The following is an 18,520-nucleotide window of genomic DNA, read 5'->3' on the forward strand; positions in this document are numbered from 1 at the left end:
TTCCTGTTGATGCTTCTGTTAGCAAATACTATTTGGAGTCAAACTCAACACAAGTTCACATGCCTCCCACTCATGAATGAATCACCAAGCTTTGAACACTTAGTTGGTGGACAGAAACCTAAGGAAAGAAGAAGACAGAAAAGGAAGGAAAAATAAATCTATTCCTATAGAAATAGAACTCTTTAAATGTGTTATTTTTGTCTGTGTCACAATTGTGGAAAATATATTTATAAAAGTGTGTTTTAGTTTTGTTTTAGCTTTACAAGCTAAAGCTAGAAGCAGCATTTAAACTCACATTTCATAGTCTATAAGTTATTTTTGTGGCTGGCTTTACCACTTGTTTACATGACAGATCTCACATACTAGGCATTTAATCATCAGCCAACTACAGGCATTCAATGAGCCTATTAATTTTATTGTATTTATTTGTATACCTATCATAGTAACATTTACCAGATGAAATTAATACTGCTTAGATTGGTTTCTGCATCTAAAAATGAATTATCTAAATTCTATACATAAGACAGGCAACTTGAGAAAGACAGTCAGGCAGGCTGTCCTAAATGCTCTTGCCACAGAAGGGATGAATCACTCCCCAAAAATGTTTCTCTACTGACCACAGGAAGGTCCTTGTTTTTGCTCATAATAAAAAAAAATAGATCTTAGTATCTAAGTAAGCCAGGTATAAACAGAGGAGGGAAGAGAGTGGCAGAGGTGGAATCTCTTGCCCAAGGATCCAGCGATGACTGACAAAGCAAATAAAATGACCAGTCTTCAGCTTTCAGGCCAGTATTTTACTGCCAACCTTCCTTTCACCTTTATAGTCAGTGTGATCTGTGCTATGGCAGTCAGTGGGAGAAGGATGACAGCCTAGATGGCCACCTGTAATGATTTAAATTTGGTAGGTTTATGTTTATCTGTTCAGAAATCATTCCTACAGTTCACATATTTTTTCAACCAGCACCCCATCACTCTGTGTTATTGACTGCCTGGGGAGCAGTATAAACCAGAGGAATGTCCCACACTAACCTCACTAATGAAACTTCTTTTGCATTGTAGTTGACCTGGACAGGTTGAATGATGACGTGAAGCGTTACAGCTGCACTCCGAGGAACTACTCTGTCAATTTAAGGGAGGAGCTGAAGCTGACAAATGTCGTTTTCTTCCCCCGCTGCCTCCTTGTCCAGCGCTGTGGCGGCAACTGTGGCTGTGGGACTCCAAACTGGAAATCCTGCACCTGTGTGTCAGGGAAAACAGTGAAAAAGTATCATGAGGTATTTTCATTCTTTCTTTGTTACTTCTTTTGGGTATTTATTGCTTCCATGGATTCTGAAGTCTTTTCTCAGAGCTGAGTGTGCTGCTTGTTGATAGACTATATATGTGAAAGGGGTGTTGGCAGTGTTTATGTTTAAGTTAACTTTGAAGGAGTTGGAGAGAAATTTTGCCACCTCTGAGTAGATGCCACCACAGTATCCTAGTGAACTTTGTTTCAAGAATGAGCCTTATGTTGGACTGATTTTTCCCAGTCAAGGACTAATACAAAGTAAATGTATACAACACTGGAAATATTATTTTTTAGTAACACAGAGACTTAGGTTCCTTGAGATATTTGACTTAATTTCCTCTTGCTTTAAACTTACACTCACACTTGGAAATTACAATTATGTCACTTGTGAACTCTCTTCCCTTCCAGGTTTCTTACTTATAGAAGGCAGCTGAATCACTCAGCCTTAGCTTTTTTTCCCTACTCAGCAATTTTTCAGGAAGGCAAAATTTTTGCATAGGAGCAATGCCCATTATTTTAATCAATTAAAAGGAACTGAGAGGAAAAAGCACAATGAAAGCGCATTTTGTATTCTTGCCACTAATGCAGTATTTTCAGATCAAGACACGAGCAATGTTCCATAAAGTGAGCATATCTATGGAAGTGACTTGGTAGTTGCCTTCCACTTGTTGGAAGGTAGGCCAGCTGCATGCCGTGCTGATTTGTTTCTAACATATAACTCCTGTAAGAGCCTGATTTACCACTTGGCTTAAGGCCCAAGTGAAAATGAACTTTAGGAACTTTGAACCTGCATGAGATGTAGGCTCATAACATTAAGGCATTATCTTGAGAGAACCTGGAACTGCAATAGCAGAGGGTTGTTGAAGGCCAGAGCAGTGTGGTTACTCTTTTCAAATGTAAGAGATATTTTCTCACACATAACTGCAGAATACAGCATACTCCACATGCCAGGACTGGAGAATAGTTAATATTTTCTCTAATTTTAAACAAGATGCAGGGTATGACCCTAGTAATTACAGAGCAGAAAGCCTTATCTCAGTGGTAGAAAAGTTAATTGGAAAAAAAATTAATAGTATAAAGCACCTAGATGATTATGAGCTGATAAAATTAACTCGGAATGCCTTACATATGAATAAATATTTATACAGCACCACAATATTGTACAAGAATGCTAAAAGGACTGGCATCTCCGGCAGAGAGCAAACAGTCAGCCAGACAAGATCAGACATGGATTAAAAGCTGGTTAAGAGATAAAGAGCAATGAGGTGGAAGAGACAAGCAATTTTCTAAATGGGAAAGGGCCATCTGAGGGTGCCCCCAGTACAAAGATTATTATTTCATGTGTGTTCAGTCTGGAGGGAGGTGAACAGAGAGGTGGCAAAAATGACAGGTGGCACAGGAGATAACATACTTGAACAGAAGAGAAGGCTGTGAGGAATTTCAGAAGGTCTTTGTAAGCGCTTATAAATGCAGGTTAGAAAAGCAACAAGCATTAAGGATGAGTGGTCTCAACTATTTATTCATATAACACTGGGTGTGTGAGGGGGGGAGGAGGAAGAAATGAGGGGTGGAAACTGGGCTAAAAGTCAAGCAGTTAATCACTGTGAAGAGCTTCAGGAAAACAGTTGTTTAGTGCAGTGATAAGAAAAAAACAAGTGACAGTCTTCTGCAGGAATGGAGATGAAGCGGTAATAACACAGCAAATACTGTGGTCTGCACAAGTTGGTGGGGAACTTATACTAGGTTTTGACCACTGGTGCTTAAAAGGACAAGGCAGGACTAGAAAAAATAAATAGAAGCAGCAAGCATACATCATGAGAGATGTAGGGGAAGATACAGATCAAAAACATTTTTAAGGAAAGTGGCTCAAAAGTTTTGGATCACTTCATTTAGGAAAAAAAAAATCTAAAGAGAGGACACAGTGAAAGATAGGATATAATGAATAGTAGCTAAAGGAAAATTAGGCCTTCCTAAGTAATATTTTCCTTAAGAAAAGAAGAAGAGAGAGACTGGAATGGAACTAATTTAAAATTAAAAAAAGGAATTGTTTTGTTTTGTTTTTTTTTTTTTCCACAGTAAATCTGTATGGAATTTCAACACTTAAATATGAGTTGTGCATAATTCAGAAATCTTCTGAAAAAACTAGAAGTCAAATATAAACCAAGGAATCCTGGGTTACACCTGTATCAGAAATTAAGTCAACTGTTGACAGTAGCTAGAAAGAAAAATTATGATTATAAATATGTTGACAAGAACTTACTTTTTCAAGTGTTTGGAAACAGCTAGTGCTGGAACACAAGAATATTACAAAAGTCAGGTATTGCTCAGCATCAGAATGTCATGACTTATGACTACCCCAAATTAATCACTAAATTCAGGAAATTCAATATTCACACAAATATTTCACTGCTAATTTATTTTCTTACTAATTTCTACTCTGAAAACCATATGAATTCAAGACAGTGTTTCATCTTTAACATTAAAATGCCTTTGTAAGTTTAAATTTAAATTTTATCCCTTAGAGATGAATTAACAGCTCACTGAGCAGATATTTAGCACAGTGTCTCCCATTAAAATGAGTGTAAGTCATGCAGATAAATTCATGTATGACATACTAAAGATGTGTCAATTAATTTTAGTCCAAAATGTTTTCAACTTTATTATTATTATTAGCCACACACAGTTAACAGTTTTATTCTTATTCTTCTTTGACACTTTAACTTTAGTTAAATACCAGGTGGAAAAAGCACGGAGGAGAGGCCTCTCCACATGCCAGTTTTAGAACCATTGAGCCAGTTTACTCTCTTAAAAGCCAATTTGAAACCCACTAACCTTATCCAAAGAGCCTTTAGTTGCATAACGAAGGATGGAGCTTTACACTTTGTGAATCCCCAGCACCATTAATTTGGTTAAAAAGCTCAGCCTTCTACTGCAGGAGGACATAGGCCAGATTCAAACACAAAACTCAGTTAATTTGATTTACAGAAGACACCAGAAGGAAGTATTAGATGGTGGAGCAAAGAAAGTGTTTGAAGTAGCTGAAACTGAGTCCTGCAGACCCCAGACCCCTTCTCTTGCCAGACTGATTTTCCCTAACTTCTATCCTGGAGTTTCATCTACTGAGCTCCTGAACCTGCAAGAGCTTTGTGTCCTGCACGTGGATATGCTTGTCCTCAAAAGTAAAAATATCTCTGGCGATCATTTAAAAGTTCTTGGCATTTCTGAGCTACCCACTATTTCTTGTGTGAGAAAGACAAATTTTCCAAAAGTGATAGGCTCCTTTTTGGCTTTGTGGTGAGTGCTGGAGTAGCTGCATGGAGACCCTAAAGTCCAGGGTGTTTCTTGAAAGAGAGGCTTCTAGTCCAGAGGGATTTCTAGGTTATCTTCTCCTTATGCTCTTAATGCTTTTTAGTTCCCTCTCAGTTCCTGTTCAAAGCCTCCCACTGTAATCACTGAGCACTCTCTCCTAGCCTAGCCTCTCAGGACTAATAGTCGTCATGTGGAGCCTTTAATTTTCCCCAGCTGAGAGGGCTGCTCCAGTTCCCCGAATGGAATGTACAGCTCTTTTCTATCATGTCTGACTGTAGGAAGTGATGTAAAAACAGGGAAAATGAGAACATGAGATGGCCACAATATGGGGTAGCTTTTTCTTTATTGTCCTGGAAGATGTTAATCATGAGATATTTGGTCTTCTTTATAGCCTGGAAGTTTGCCATGACTTTACCAAAATACTCAGCAGTTTTAAGAAATGGATGGGGTCATAACTTGGGAAAACAGATAGTTTTATTGGTGGTTTTGTTTTGGTTTTTTTTTTTTCCTTGCAGGAGTCTTGTGATGCTCTGTGGTTTTCCATGGCTTCTGGGTTTGCTTTGGAGCAGAGCAAATATTCTGGACAAATAATCATGACTTACCACATAGTGTCATGAACCCTTCAAACCAAGCAGGCCAAGTCCTGGCAGTGTCTGAAAACGTCTCTCAGGCATAGTCTTCCATAAGTGACATTGAGTTATGTTGCAATGCTCTGTGCAAGGGAAAGACAAAGCAATACATGGAAATGGATGCAGCACACCTTAATCAAAGCTCAGCCCTATGGCTGTCGGACCTGATATAAAAATGTGTTTCCCATTGCAGTTCATTTCCTTAAAAATGCCTGGAGCTTCTCTTTAAAGAGGCACAGGCTCTAAAACTGGAGATTACTCAGCACAGAGAAGGTGTGGGGGAAGTCAGGCCAGGACTCAGTTCAGCTGTGGCTGTGGCTGTGCTATCCAGCCAGCATGCACATACCTCAGAGAAATAAGAAATCAGTTTCCCCATCTCATTGCTGTAACTGATGAGATGTGAAATGAGTTTCCGTGGGGAATAAGTGCTCTTAAGGTAGCAACAAGAATTTGTCAGAATGTATTAAACTCTGCACAGTGCTGAGCTGCACAGCTAAGGGACATATTAGGAAAAAAGAAAAGTGGTGATAGCTGATTGCAACTTTTACCTACTTATTTGTCTCTCCTGTAAAGCCTGATGTGTTGTCCACTGTCTATAAGGTGCTTCTTCCCCCATCCTACCCCTTTTTGAAGCATTGTACCTCCATTCAAGTTGACTGCAACTTGTCTAGTGCCTTCACAGGACATACATTCAGTTAATTCTCAGAGAGAAGGTTTTGATAAGTGTTAGGTTGGCAATTTCATAACCTTTGGTTGCCTTGATGGAGGCAGTAGGTACCCCAGAGCACAGGGTACTGTCTCTTGGCACATGTTGCTGGGGCATAAAAAAACAGCTTCAACTGAACCCAACATTTCAAAGTGAAAGCAAGACAGAGGGAATATTATATGGGAGAAAAGAACACAAGAACACAATAGAGAATTAAAAAGTGGAACTTCAGTAAGACAAAGTTACTGCAATGGAGTTAAGAAATGTAACTTATACAATTTGATGCTGTCGTGGCTTTTTTCTTTTTTTCTTTTATTTTTCACAGAAATGAGAAGCAAACCTTAAGGAGGCACTTGAGAGAGAAGACTATAATTCTCATCCTATCCTTAGACAAGGAAACATAAGCTAACTGGTCAAAAAATGATCCAAATGCTGCTGACACAACAAAGGGAATTTGCTAAGGGATTAAAAAGAGCTAGAATCATCAAAGCAGTGTGCAAGGAATATGGTCTGATTGCTGTATGTCCTGGAGTTGATAGCACATGTTTAAAGGAGATAAAAGGTTGTTATGGTAATAAAGGCATAGAATTAGCCTGACAAAAGAGTTAATTCATGGAATATTGTACAAGAAGAAGCAATGGGATTTATTTGGAATGCAAGTACAAGGAAATAAAATGAGTCAGAAATGACTGCTAGGTCACGGGATGAGCAGAGAGAGTACAGAAGTGCAGTGCAAAAAAAAAGGTTCATTTTTAACTAGATGAAAAATTAAGTTCTTGGGTTGACATCTGGAAGCTGAGTGAGACATCCTGTGATACATGTCAGGACAGAGAAGCAGTTTGTGAAGGAGGAACACCTGTATCTAGTCAGTGAGAAAACAACAGCTGTAGTATAATGCACACATAATTCCTGACAAGATCAGCAGAAGTGAGGGTCTTGTTAATGTCACATATGTCAAAAACATCATAGCATTAGTGAGTGCTTCAGGTACTTGATTTTTAAGCCAATTATTTTTTACCATGTTTATTGTATTAAAACCAGGTGTTTCTTATGCATACAAATGAAAAAAATAGAAAAATAATCCCATCTATATTTATTCATCCCTTAGTTTTCTTGCTACCACTGATCAGCAAGCCAACTATTTTTCTTGTCCCTGATACCCTGTAATTATCTCTGGTAAGAAAGAATACATCTTTCAGTCTATGTCATTGGTTTAGGCTATGTTCCTACTAGAGTAAAGGTCCTTGTGCAAAATTATGAACCACATTCCCATAATACTTGGCTTCTTATACTCGGAGCACAGCTAAACCATGTGTGACCTTTGGGTTAGATAACTTTGAAAAATTGCAAAGTAAGATTTTTTTATGTCTATCAGAACTTGGATCTGTGTTGAATGTTTTGTACTTTTGATGCTTCCTCTTTCATGAATCTCAGACAAATATAATTTGGGTTTCATGCTAGATTAGTGTTATTTTTAGATGTGCAGAAGGAGATTAGATAATGCTGCATAGCAGAATTTTAAAATAAGTTCTGCAAAGTACAAATTTCACTATCTAAAATAGCATCCAGATTTGCTCACCATCCTCTGTCACAAGAATATGAAGCTAATTAGATATTGGGTAAGCCACAGTCATATTATTGATTTTCTGTAGGCTTCTTAAGCTAATCAGAAAGAAAAAAAAGCCAATTTTTGAGTGAGACTTCATTTTTCTGTTGGTGCTTAAAATACTGATCAAGAATTTTAAAAAATAATGTTATTACTAATAAGTAAATGATAAGTCAAAAATGCCTGTGGGGATTTTTTTTTTTAACTTTTGCCTGGGTTTGCTGTCCCTATTTGCTTTTTAATAAAACAGAAATCAGCCATCATGGGCTGTCATGGATAAATGTTGCCTGACTTCAAGGGTCAGTGATACCTGACTAGGACCATCAGCAGATGCTGAAGGGATGGTTCACCTCATCTGGCTCTACCCTCCTAAAACTTTGAGTCCAAGCTTTGGGCTCGTTTCCTAGTCCCCAGAGCTAGCCCTGGCAGAGGTGGGTGTTTCAGGTGAATCATGCTCTGGAGTTGCTGCTTTATTCTGCCTTCTACTGGAGACATGCCATGTATGGATCAGGGTGGACAAGTTCTCTCCAGCTGGGTCCTCTTCCTGGCAGTCACTGCCACTCTGCTGTCCTCAGCCGCAGATCTTGAAGTGTTAAGAGTTCTTAAGTGTTCTTACAGACCTGCTGAGATGCTGGGGCCATCAGCCCTGACTTCCTGTACTCCACAGGCAGCAGGAGACCACCTGCTGTCCCCAGAGCACAACCCAAACTGGTGCCGTACACCTCCTGGAAAGGCAGTCCTCAAACAGGCTAGAAACCCCCCAGTTCCTTGGAGGGCTGTCCAAGTGGTGAGTGGGCCTGAAATAAACAAGTGTGTCCTAATTCCACTTGAAGTTTATCTGGCTTCAGCCTCCAGATCCTGGTTTTTGTCATGGCTCTGATCTCTTTTAAGGAGGCTTTCAGAAACTGGCATCCAAATTCAATACATGATTAATGAGCAAGATTACTGGCAGGGAAACACATGGAAGCATTTTCTTTATATTTCCTACATTGCTGCCCCCAAGGAAAGTTATGCAGTGGCTACAGTCATCTTACCCTGAAACTTCTCAGATGCTCAGGCACATCTACAAAGTAGAATGCCATCCACCATCCTGGTGTGCTCCTATGAGGCTCTCTGCACAGAAAATACCCTGCTGCACTTTTTTTTTTTTTATTATTACCTATAAGCACCAAATCCAGCTCAAAAGCAAAATAATCTGTCTTGATTTTGTTTTAATCATTTTAATAGTTTGATGACCATCATTTATTCAGTGTTTGATGAGAAGGACATGACTGTAGTTACATGCTCTTTGTGAGGCAATGATCTGAATAACTGAGTCACTGCAATTTGATGAGAAATGACAAGACACTGATCCTTTAATTTGAAAACTACAAGGTTGTTCTTGTTCACCCCCCCCCCAAAAAAAACAAGCCTTTTGAGCATTCTAGACCTGTCATATCAATATTTTCTTACAGCTACTGATCCCATGAAAAAATGAGTGATAAAGTGTCCTGAACAGAATTTATTTGACCTGTTCTCATTAATTCAGTAGTTCCTGACTTTTAAGGATATGACTATGTGATAAATAAACAGCAGCTATTTGCAGAATAAAGGGTTGTCTTCCTTCTACTGTGGTCACCAGAAATGGCCTTATTTCCAGATTCTTTTCAACTCCCTTGTTCTTAGATGAAAATAAAACTACTTTTGTAGAGCTTTGAATATCAGTTCTATGATCAGCTATTAAAGTAGCTCTGGAGAGGGATCTGGACAGGCTAAATCTGAGACCAGCTGTGTGAGGTTCTTCAAGACCAAGTGCTGGGTCCTGCACTTGGGTCACAACAGCCCCAGGCAATGCTGCAGGATGCAGCAGAGTGCCTGGAAAGCTGCCTGGTGGAAAAGGACCTTGGGGTGCTGGTTGACAGTAGCTGAATGTGATTCAGGGTGTGCCCAGGTTACCAATGGCCTGGATCAGCACTGGTGTGGCCAGCAGGACCAGGGCAGTGATTGTCCCCCTGTACTCAGCACTGCTGAGGTCCCACCTCAAATCCAGGGAAGTGAACAGCGCTGGAGAAGGGTCTGGAGGGAGCTCAGGGTGTTTAGACTGGAGCAAAAGAGGCTCAGGGGGAACCTTATCACTCTCTCTGAGTGCCTGAAAGGAGGGTGTAGCCAGGTGGGGTGGGCCTCTTTTTCCAGATAACAGGTGTCGGAACAAGAAGACATAACCTCAAGTTGCACCAACAGAGGTTTAGACTGGATATAAGGGTATTTTTCTTTACTGCAACAATGGTCAAACATTGAAACAGACTGCCCAGGGAAGTAGGAGAGTTGCTATTACTAGAAGTATTCAAAAAGCATGTGAGATGTATCATTAGGGGACAGAAGTTAGTGGTTGACTTGCCGGTGCTGGGATGAGGGTTGGACCCAATGATCTCAGAAGTCTTTTCCCACCTAAAGGACTGTGATTTTATAATTTCAGCTGTGTTCAATCTCTGTTTTCCTGTCTTGTCTGAGGAAGTGCCTGACAGTTCATTTTCTTATCAGCAAAGCCTATACTTTGCTCATGCTTCTTGATAAAAAACACAGGGAAAGTCCCCAAGCTGTCAGATGGTCTGTTAGCTTAAATACAGTCCACATCTTTACTCTCATCCCATTGCATACTTTGATTTGCTCTCAGCTGGAAAAAATCAGATCTACCTGTCCTATGATTTTGCAAACTGCCAGTCATCTGGATTGGTCATAATTTGCTGGAAGACTTCTTTAAATAAGGAATTTATCATGGGTTCAGTGTCAGCATCTGTACTTGATTTTTAAAGTACATTTTCCTAAAAAAAATCATCTTTGAAGTTGTGGTCTATTTTTATCTCTGTAATAATTGCAGCAGCCTGATTGAGTTCAGTTCCTTTGTGCTTGGGATGACAGTGTGATACAGCAAATTTTCCTAGTGTCCATCAGGATTTATTGAATATATGGATGCAAGCAATGTTTGAAATAAATTCAAAGATACTTCAAAGATATTTTTGTTGCTCAAAATAAAAAAGTGAAATTATGTTTCTGCATTTCTAACAGGGCAAAGTAATTCTGTTTTCCCAACACAGTACAGCAGCATGTCTGTACCTTGCTTAGGCACAGTCCTTCCTTTCAGTATTACATAGGCTAAATATAAATTTCATCACAAAACAGAGAACAAAGTAATAGACTTTGTTCAGTGCTTATCACTTTTGTTATATCTCATGACTTTTCTAGCCTCAAGGCATTAAGGGCAGAGAACAAATGGTCTCGTCCTGAGAGCTGCTAACCTGCCTGCCCTTCCCCACCCACCCTGCACAGCATCTCTGGTTGTCCTTTGGCAACTGCTTCACATTTACTTTCTGAGATTATCTAATTCTATTGAAAATGCTAATACTCTGTTGATCTGGCACACAGCCTCTTATTCCATGTCATTTCCGAAACCATCTCAACTCTTGTATGGTGTTACAACATCAAGGTACAGAAGCTGCTTTGTAAAAAGGAAAAAAAAAAAAAGGGTTGTTGAGTAACAGAGTGATCTCTTAGTTATAAACCAGTATGATCTGTTAGGGCAAAAATGTGGGTGCTTCAGTGGTTGAGGTGTTACAGACATTTAGATCCCTCTTCCCAGTTGGCCACTGGCTTAGGGAAGTCATGCACTTAACAGACATCTCTCCATCTTTGAACAAACAGGAGAAATCCAGCTAATCTAGCAGTCACTTGGCCAAGCTAGCTCTTTTTTACAACCTACAGCCACCTTCCTAGGGGTCTCAAGATCATCTTCTCTAGATAGAATTTTTTCAGAAGTGTCTATTATGATGCATACTTCCCTAGGAAGTAATTTTGTTTTCTTGTTTGCTTGATATTATTCACATTAAATTCTTCAGAAATCATTTAGGTTGAGGCAGAGACTTTTAAGGTGAGCCAACAAAACTCAGATTCCACAGAAAATCAGTGGTATCTGACACATATTTTGTGAAAGCTTCTTCATCTCCTTCTGCTCTTCACAAGTATTTAAGTTTAGGACCAATTCTAATGATTTGGGCTTCAGAAATTTCAAATTGCATAAAAATATGTTCCTCGTTCTTAAGAGCAGAAATATTCTGCAAGGGAGAGGAGGAACAAGGCAACTAAAATAGAAATGGGACTGCAAAAATGAGCCAAAGGAAACCTGCTTGATAGTTCGCATGCAAAGGAGCAACTCTGGACATGGTTAGGAAACTGCATGATATAAAGATACCTCATGTAGGAAAAAATACAGTCTGTCCAACTCCAGGACAAACAATACAGCAGGATGTCAAAGTGTGCAAAGAAAAAGCTGGAAATAAAACAAAAATGTGTCCAAATTAATGATGGTCAGGGCCATTAAGGGCTGTTGGTGCCCTTGGGGCCCCGACATTCTAATCCTCAGATCTCCAACAGCGTTTTCTAATTCAATGCATTTTTGTTGATCCTGCCAGGTGCTGAAGTTCGTCCCTGAGGCTGGGCATACCAGAAGAAGAGGCAGAATCAGGAACAACATGTCCTTGGTAGACATACAGCTGGATCACCATGAGCGTTGTGATTGTGTCTGCAGTTCAAGACCACCCCGATAAAAAAGGAAAAACAAAGAAAGAAAATTAAAAACCAGACACACTAATTGCATCTTACTGGACATTTACTTTCAAACAGGATTGCTCTGAGGACCTTTGCTCACTAATCATTTGAAATTTACTACTAGCCTGCCTTTGCAATTAGCAAAAATCATTGCTGTGCTAATTAGTGTCATGGCAACTAAACAGATATATCATACATTTATGTATCAGCATCCAAGAATTTAGGATTGTGGTTATCTGTAGCTAGATTCTGAGGGTTGAGATTTGAAAAGCTCAATTGCAGCCCTTAGGCACATAGTGCCCACTGAATTTAAATACCAGGTATGTAGTTATTTGTGGTAGCTGGCAATGAAATAGCATTGTGTTTCTGTTTCAATCACCAGTTCCTACACTCAAATTCTGCTTCCATTTCTACCTCCTCAGCTTTCCTGATGGTAGGTAGGGTTTTATGGTGGGTAAAAATGAGGAGAGAATTTGATCCTGTAGGAGTGCAAAATGGTTTGCCCCACTCTTAGAGGTAACTTCCCAGCATTCTGGCCCAATAGAGTGAGATGGAATGCTTAAAATCCATCATTACATAAAATCACACATCAGTAAAGTCAAATCTCACTGCTTGTACTCGAGCAAATCGTGTGCTGAAATTAGTAGATGCTTTGCATGAGCCAGGACACTGAGGGTGGTAGGGGGTGCTGAAGCTGGCGCTTTTGCCGTGGTGGCTCCATGGCAGCCATCACCCAAGTGCTTCTGCAAGAGGGGGCTCCTGCCAGCTCCCCAGGTTAATACCTGTGGACTGGAACTGATTTTGGTCACTACCTACCTGATCTGGATTCCTGCCCCTTGCCCAGAGCGGCCCCACAGTTGCCCAAGAGGAGCCCTCTCTGTACAAGAAGGGAGAGACAGCCCTCCCCTTGGATCCTCCTCGCAGCAGTTAGAGGAGTGCCGTGCTTTCCTGTGGAGGAGATGAAGATAGGGCACTTGTTTGTTGAAAATATTGATTTGTTTTGCAGTTGTGTTATTGGGAAACAAAACTGTGTTTGAGATTTAATTATCTTTATTTGGTTTGGGGTTTCTTTATTTGTTTTTTAACTTTGTCATATATGCATTAATCTTAGTTATCTGAGGTTAGTTGTCTCATTCCAGCTCTGTGTATTGCCATGGTTAAAGTGTTGACAGTGAATTTCTTTTTTTTTTAATTGCATTTTGCTGAAGCATATTAAGTCATTAAGTAATGTCTGTCAGTCATAGAAAATGTGCATCATTTATTAACTTCCAGAAGAATATTACTAAATACCACCTCATAATAAAATTAGTACTTTAAAAGCTACAGCATAGCTTCCTATGCCTTTTAAACTATTACAAAAGTGCTCTAGCTGAAAAACAAAAAAGATCCTTCCAAACTAGCTTTAAGGATTTTCAAATGCTGCTCCAAAAATGTAAAAACCAGGCAGATTTCAGTTTTGCAAAGAATTGGAGTTTTGATCATGAATGTAACAGCAGGAATAGGGTGGCACACTTAATGACTGAGGGTTTATGTATTATAGTAGACATAGGCTTCATCAAATCATCTTGTCTGTGTGCTCTTGTCTTTCTGTCCCTCTGAAGGAGTGAAGTAGGTTGACAATAATGCATTATAAATAGTGGAAAATGGCATGTGCTATGAAATACAAGGCCTTCAAACCAGTATGTTTTAGTACTCTACAGGTTTGTTACAAAAGCACCCTAATGTTCTCATTTTCCGTCTTCATCAGCTCAAGTATTTTGTAAGTGCTTTTTAATAATTTTAGCAAAACTTTGCTGAAAGATCCCTTAAAAATGTTGTGTTACTTTCTTTCCTGTACTTTAACCTTGGAGATTCAGAAAGTGTGGGGGTTTTATTATTTATATTAATTTTTTCCTCTCTGGCTCCCAGATGTCTGTTTAAAAATGCTCCTGAATGCTTACTTGGGAAGTGATTCATCATTTTTCAAAGCAATTCACATTTAAAGAGCAGCCCTGTAACCAAAGATTACCACCTTCATTTTGTAGTTCAGGACTATTTAAAGAACATCTCATTCTTTTTCTGTTTCTAGCTTAATAACAAGATTGACCCAGCCCTTCCATAAGTTTTAGCTAAGTTTGGAATAAATTTGCATGCAAGACCTTGGCGATACAGATTGTTTTTGCGATACTGCACTCCTGTTTGTATCTCCGACTGAATCATGCCCAAGCACTCTGATTTCATAGTTAGCATTGGTTGCAGGATACAAGAAGTTTCACTAGGCTTTGTGCTCTAAGTGGTCCTTTGATTCCCACCCTCCAAGGGAAAAAGGCAGCAGGCGGTGCTGCACCAGGTGTGTGCCATGCAGCACCACCTGCTTGCCCACCCCAACAGCCCCGGGTTGTGAGGGGTGCTTGTGCCTCCTGACTGGGGAGATTCAGCCTTGGCTGGGAGCCTGAGTTACCCCTAGAGCCAACTGGGAGAGGCTGTCCCATAGTGTGCCTTAGTCCGAAGGTTGAAATTATACAGTTTGGGAGCATTCCTTTCTCTCCTTTGACAATATAGACAGATTAGAAATTTGATTTGAACATCTAAGTGGGATACACAGAGGTAGATAGTATGAATACTCCTTTTAAAGACTGAACAGCTGAGAATTCAGCTAACTGAGGTAAAGGCAGCATTGGATGCCAGGGTTCAACAAAAAAATTCAGATGCAAAGTGAAAAAAAAGTCCTCTTACTTAATGATAGGTTTACCTTCTTAAATATAAGCTAAGCTTGTCACAAAGTTTAAAGTATTACTCCTGGGACACTTACTAATTAATGGAACCATTCACTGCTTCCTGCTGCCGTACAGACACCAGACTCCCAGCCAGTGCAGGAGTGTCAAGGATGGGCTTCATGTGGCAGTGTGGGGATGATGACATACATGTGAACTAAGAAAAACTCCCCAAAACCCAAGCCCTGAAATGCAGTGACCCTGGTGAACCCAAAAAAACAGTGAAATTTTTCCTTTTTATTTATTAGCAGAAATTGCAAAGGTGTATCTTCATACTTTTTTCCTCTTTTGTCTTTGTATAATTGTTATGTTGTTTACATACTATTTTAATTTAAAGAGCAAAGATATTAAAAAAACCTAATCTGGTTCAGTTTTATTCATGTAATTGGAAACCCCCAAAATAAATACATTATCAAAGGCAATTCAGAAAGAGTCCTAATTTCAAACCACTCATCAGTTTGTTATTTACTATATTCGTCTGGGATAGAGCCCACTTTCTCAAGTGCAATCTATGTATATTATTTTTATCTCAGTTAAATGCAGCTTTCCTAGCAGTACTTTTTACTCGATGCAGTATGTAATGTGTCTTATCTTGATGAAAAAATAAATACTGCTTTTGAAAGAAGATACTCTGAGTGATTATTCATATTTGGATGAAGAAAAGCCTATTATTTACTCAAGTCATTTCCACAACATGACACCATGCATACCCACAAGGTCTCCTTTTGAATTTTAGCAGTTATTCCTAGGAGCATCAGGGAAGGACCAAAGTGCAATTTTGGAATAATTGAGTTTGAACCCCCGAGCTGACAAAGCTGACAGCTTCCTTGTGGAGCAGCAGCAGTGTGACAGCAGCACATCATTTCTTAGAGCTGGATTAAGGCACCCCCCCAATATTTGGTGTGCTGATCTCAGCCCCTGCAGGCTTGGCTCGGCTCCAGGAGAAATGTCCTCACTCATCTTGCTATAGCTGCTCCTTACTGCCAAAGGAAGCTGCTGCAGAAGCTCTGCATCTCACCTCAGCAAGGGCAGAGCTAAGCATCCAATGTGTGCAGGGCAGCTGAAGGAGCCTAGGGCCTCTTGAGCTGGGCAAATTTGAGCTGTGCTTCTGAGTTTGGGCATTTCCTCCAGCTTTGCCTGAAGCAACTTTTGCTGTGTTGGGGCAAATAATAACCTTCAAAGCTTTGGTAACTACTTTCAATTTAAGGTTCTTGTGCTAAGCTGAAGCTGCCTTAGGCCTTCACTGCATCTTGGACTGAATAAGAACATGAAATTTTTGCCCAGTTGATTATTCACGAGCCAGATCCCCTGTGTGATAAGGGAAATACAGGCAGCATGCGGTAGTCTGGGAACCCAGCTTTTTGGTCTGTCCTCGTGCAACACCTTTTTCTGTACAGTAATGCTACTGATCTGAAACAGTCAGCCATTCATATGAGCGTATTTATCCCCTTTGGTTTGGTCCTTGTTACTCGGAGAAAAAAAATTGCTGGATATTTTGGAAATGCACTGAATAAACTTCATAGACAGCAACTCAGCAACTGCAGAATTTTCAAGGAGGGCATAAAGCTCTTCCCACCTGGCATTGTTACACACCTCCATAACTAATGACTAGTTAACACTAGTTTGTCCTTTTGCTTACTGGACAAGGATTGTGTGAGTGAAAGCCTAAATAAATCTGAAACTTGGAAAGCAGCTCTGCATCTCTTCAACTGTAAAAGTCTGTGGTTCACAATGTCATTCAGGAACTCACCATCACCATTTTCTAAAAGTAGTGGGTTTTTTAAACATTCATCTTCTCCTTTTTGAAGAACACAGAATCTTCCTCTAACTAATTTTAAGATCTGTAACAGCTGTAAAAATGCTTGCCTGTAAATTCAGTTAAGATTTCTCTTGCTCTTGTCTGGAGTGCATTGCCCATACACACTGCCTTAGTGTAAATTCAGCAGAGGTCCAATTTGTGCTTATTATCTCACGGACTCCAGTGCAGCACATAATGAAAATTTAGAAATCAGTATTCCTGTCTCTCATTCTAAGAGTTTTAACTTTATTTATTGGTGGTCTTGGTCAAATATGCTGAAATAAACAGTCATAGTTTATTTGGTTGTTCATTGACAGGCCGTGAAAATCTGCTTTAAATGTTCAAAGTCCAAATTCAATTTTCCATTTATTTTGAAAGAATCATAGAATGGCTTGGGTTGGAAGGGAACTTAAAGATCATCTAGTTTCCAAATACTTCTAGAAATGGAATTTCCAAACCAGCAAATGTTCTGCCATGAATAATAGGAGGGTAATATTCTAGGTTCAGTCTGTCTTCTAATACTGACTTGACTTAAGATGGTCTGAAATTCTTGTAGCAAAAAATTATATTTCAAAACTGAGTTTATACAACCTGATTTTTGAAACTGAGTTTCAAAGCCTCATTTATGTATTACTTATAGAAACTTGCTGTCTCACAGACATGCTTTAATAAAAATGAAAATAGTTGTGTAATAACAGTTAGTGTATTTGATGCTCCAATTTCAAGCTGACAAAGATTTCTGCTTCACTTGAAAGAATTTCATTTTCAGTACTAGTACAAAGCAAACAGGATAAAAACAACTGGGTACCTTCAAATATTTTGACATAAAGGATCAAATTCTTTGACATAAGAAAAAACCCTCAACTTTTATTCATTGCATTTCCTTAGAAAAATAATAAGAGCAGACATCTCAACCTTTTTGTTCTGAGTTTGGAGAATATAATCTCAAGTAGGGGATACACTGAAATGAGCTCTCTCATTTCAGTCTGAAACCAGTTTACCTTTTCTGAGATGAAGGTGATCTGGAGAACCACCCTTCATATCAATGCAATTCTGTAAAATCTTTCTATGTGCTCCCATTCTCATCACTTTTTGTCAAATAATAATAAAAAAAAAATAATTTGGTTTGGTAATACTGTCCTTCCACTTGTATGTATTATGGGAAGAAAGAGGATTCCCTCCCCCATAATGGGGGACCATTTTACATTGAAGAATCCTAGGCTGGCTAAGGTGAGAAGGGACTTCTGCAGATGGTCTTGTCCAGCCCTCTGTTCAGAGCAGGGTCATCTACAGCACTACAGCAGTGCTCAGTCCTGTCCACTTGAGTTTTGAATTTCTTCAAGGATGGAGATTCAGATTTTCACTAGATTATGTAGAGGAAGGGTGAGGTATTAGTTTCAGCAAATAGTGTGGAGACAGAGAAAAGTCTGATGAACCCCTGGACCTCCACTGAGGGCTGTGGCTCATGGAAGACTCTCTAGTCTTTGATGACCAGGCCTTTCTCCCTGCCACATATATCCAGCAGCATCACCAAGATGGTAAATTCCAGGACCACAAAGAGTATCTTAGTGGTGTGGGGAGAAGGGCCAAACGTCCATGCCGGAGGATTTTTCCCCCAAGGTACAGTGACAATTTTTTAGCTTAAAGGTCTAAAGACTTCTGCCAGTGTACGAGAAGGAGCAGAGGGACACATAGCACAGGAGGGAACCACAGTCACCTCACCACAACAATGGAGACCCCAACACCCTCACTACAGGCTGCCCTGGAGAGGTGGGATACCATCACCACAAGCCAAGAGGACAGGGTCCCCATCACCCCACAGAAGGAGAGGTGGTCACTGCCAGGGGACCATT

General features: G+C 39.7%; 1 protein-coding gene across 4 annotated transcripts in view; it reads left to right on the forward strand.

Annotated features, from left to right (window-relative positions):
• PDGFD (platelet derived growth factor D) overlaps positions 1 to 13,838 on the forward strand; it is a 137,064-nt gene extending 123,226 nt beyond the window's left edge. For all 4 annotated transcript variants that reach the window (XM_068181408.1, XM_068181410.1, XM_068181409.1 and 1 more), the window contains 2 exons: positions 1,060 to 1,274; positions 11,981 to 13,838. In XM_068181408.1, the coding sequence (XP_068037509.1) occupies positions 1,060 to 1,274; positions 11,981 to 12,115 (350 nt within the window). In that variant the 3' untranslated portion in view covers positions 12,116 to 13,838. The remainder of the gene's footprint in view (positions 1 to 1,059; positions 1,275 to 11,980) is intronic.
• The last annotated feature ends 4,682 nt before the right edge of the window (positions 13,839 to 18,520 follow it).

Source organism: Anomalospiza imberbis, chromosome 2, assembly GCF_031753505.1.
Source record: "Anomalospiza imberbis isolate Cuckoo-Finch-1a 21T00152 chromosome 2, ASM3175350v1, whole genome shotgun sequence".
In the NCBI taxonomy this organism is placed as follows: domain Eukaryota; kingdom Metazoa; phylum Chordata; class Aves; order Passeriformes; family Viduidae; genus Anomalospiza; species Anomalospiza imberbis.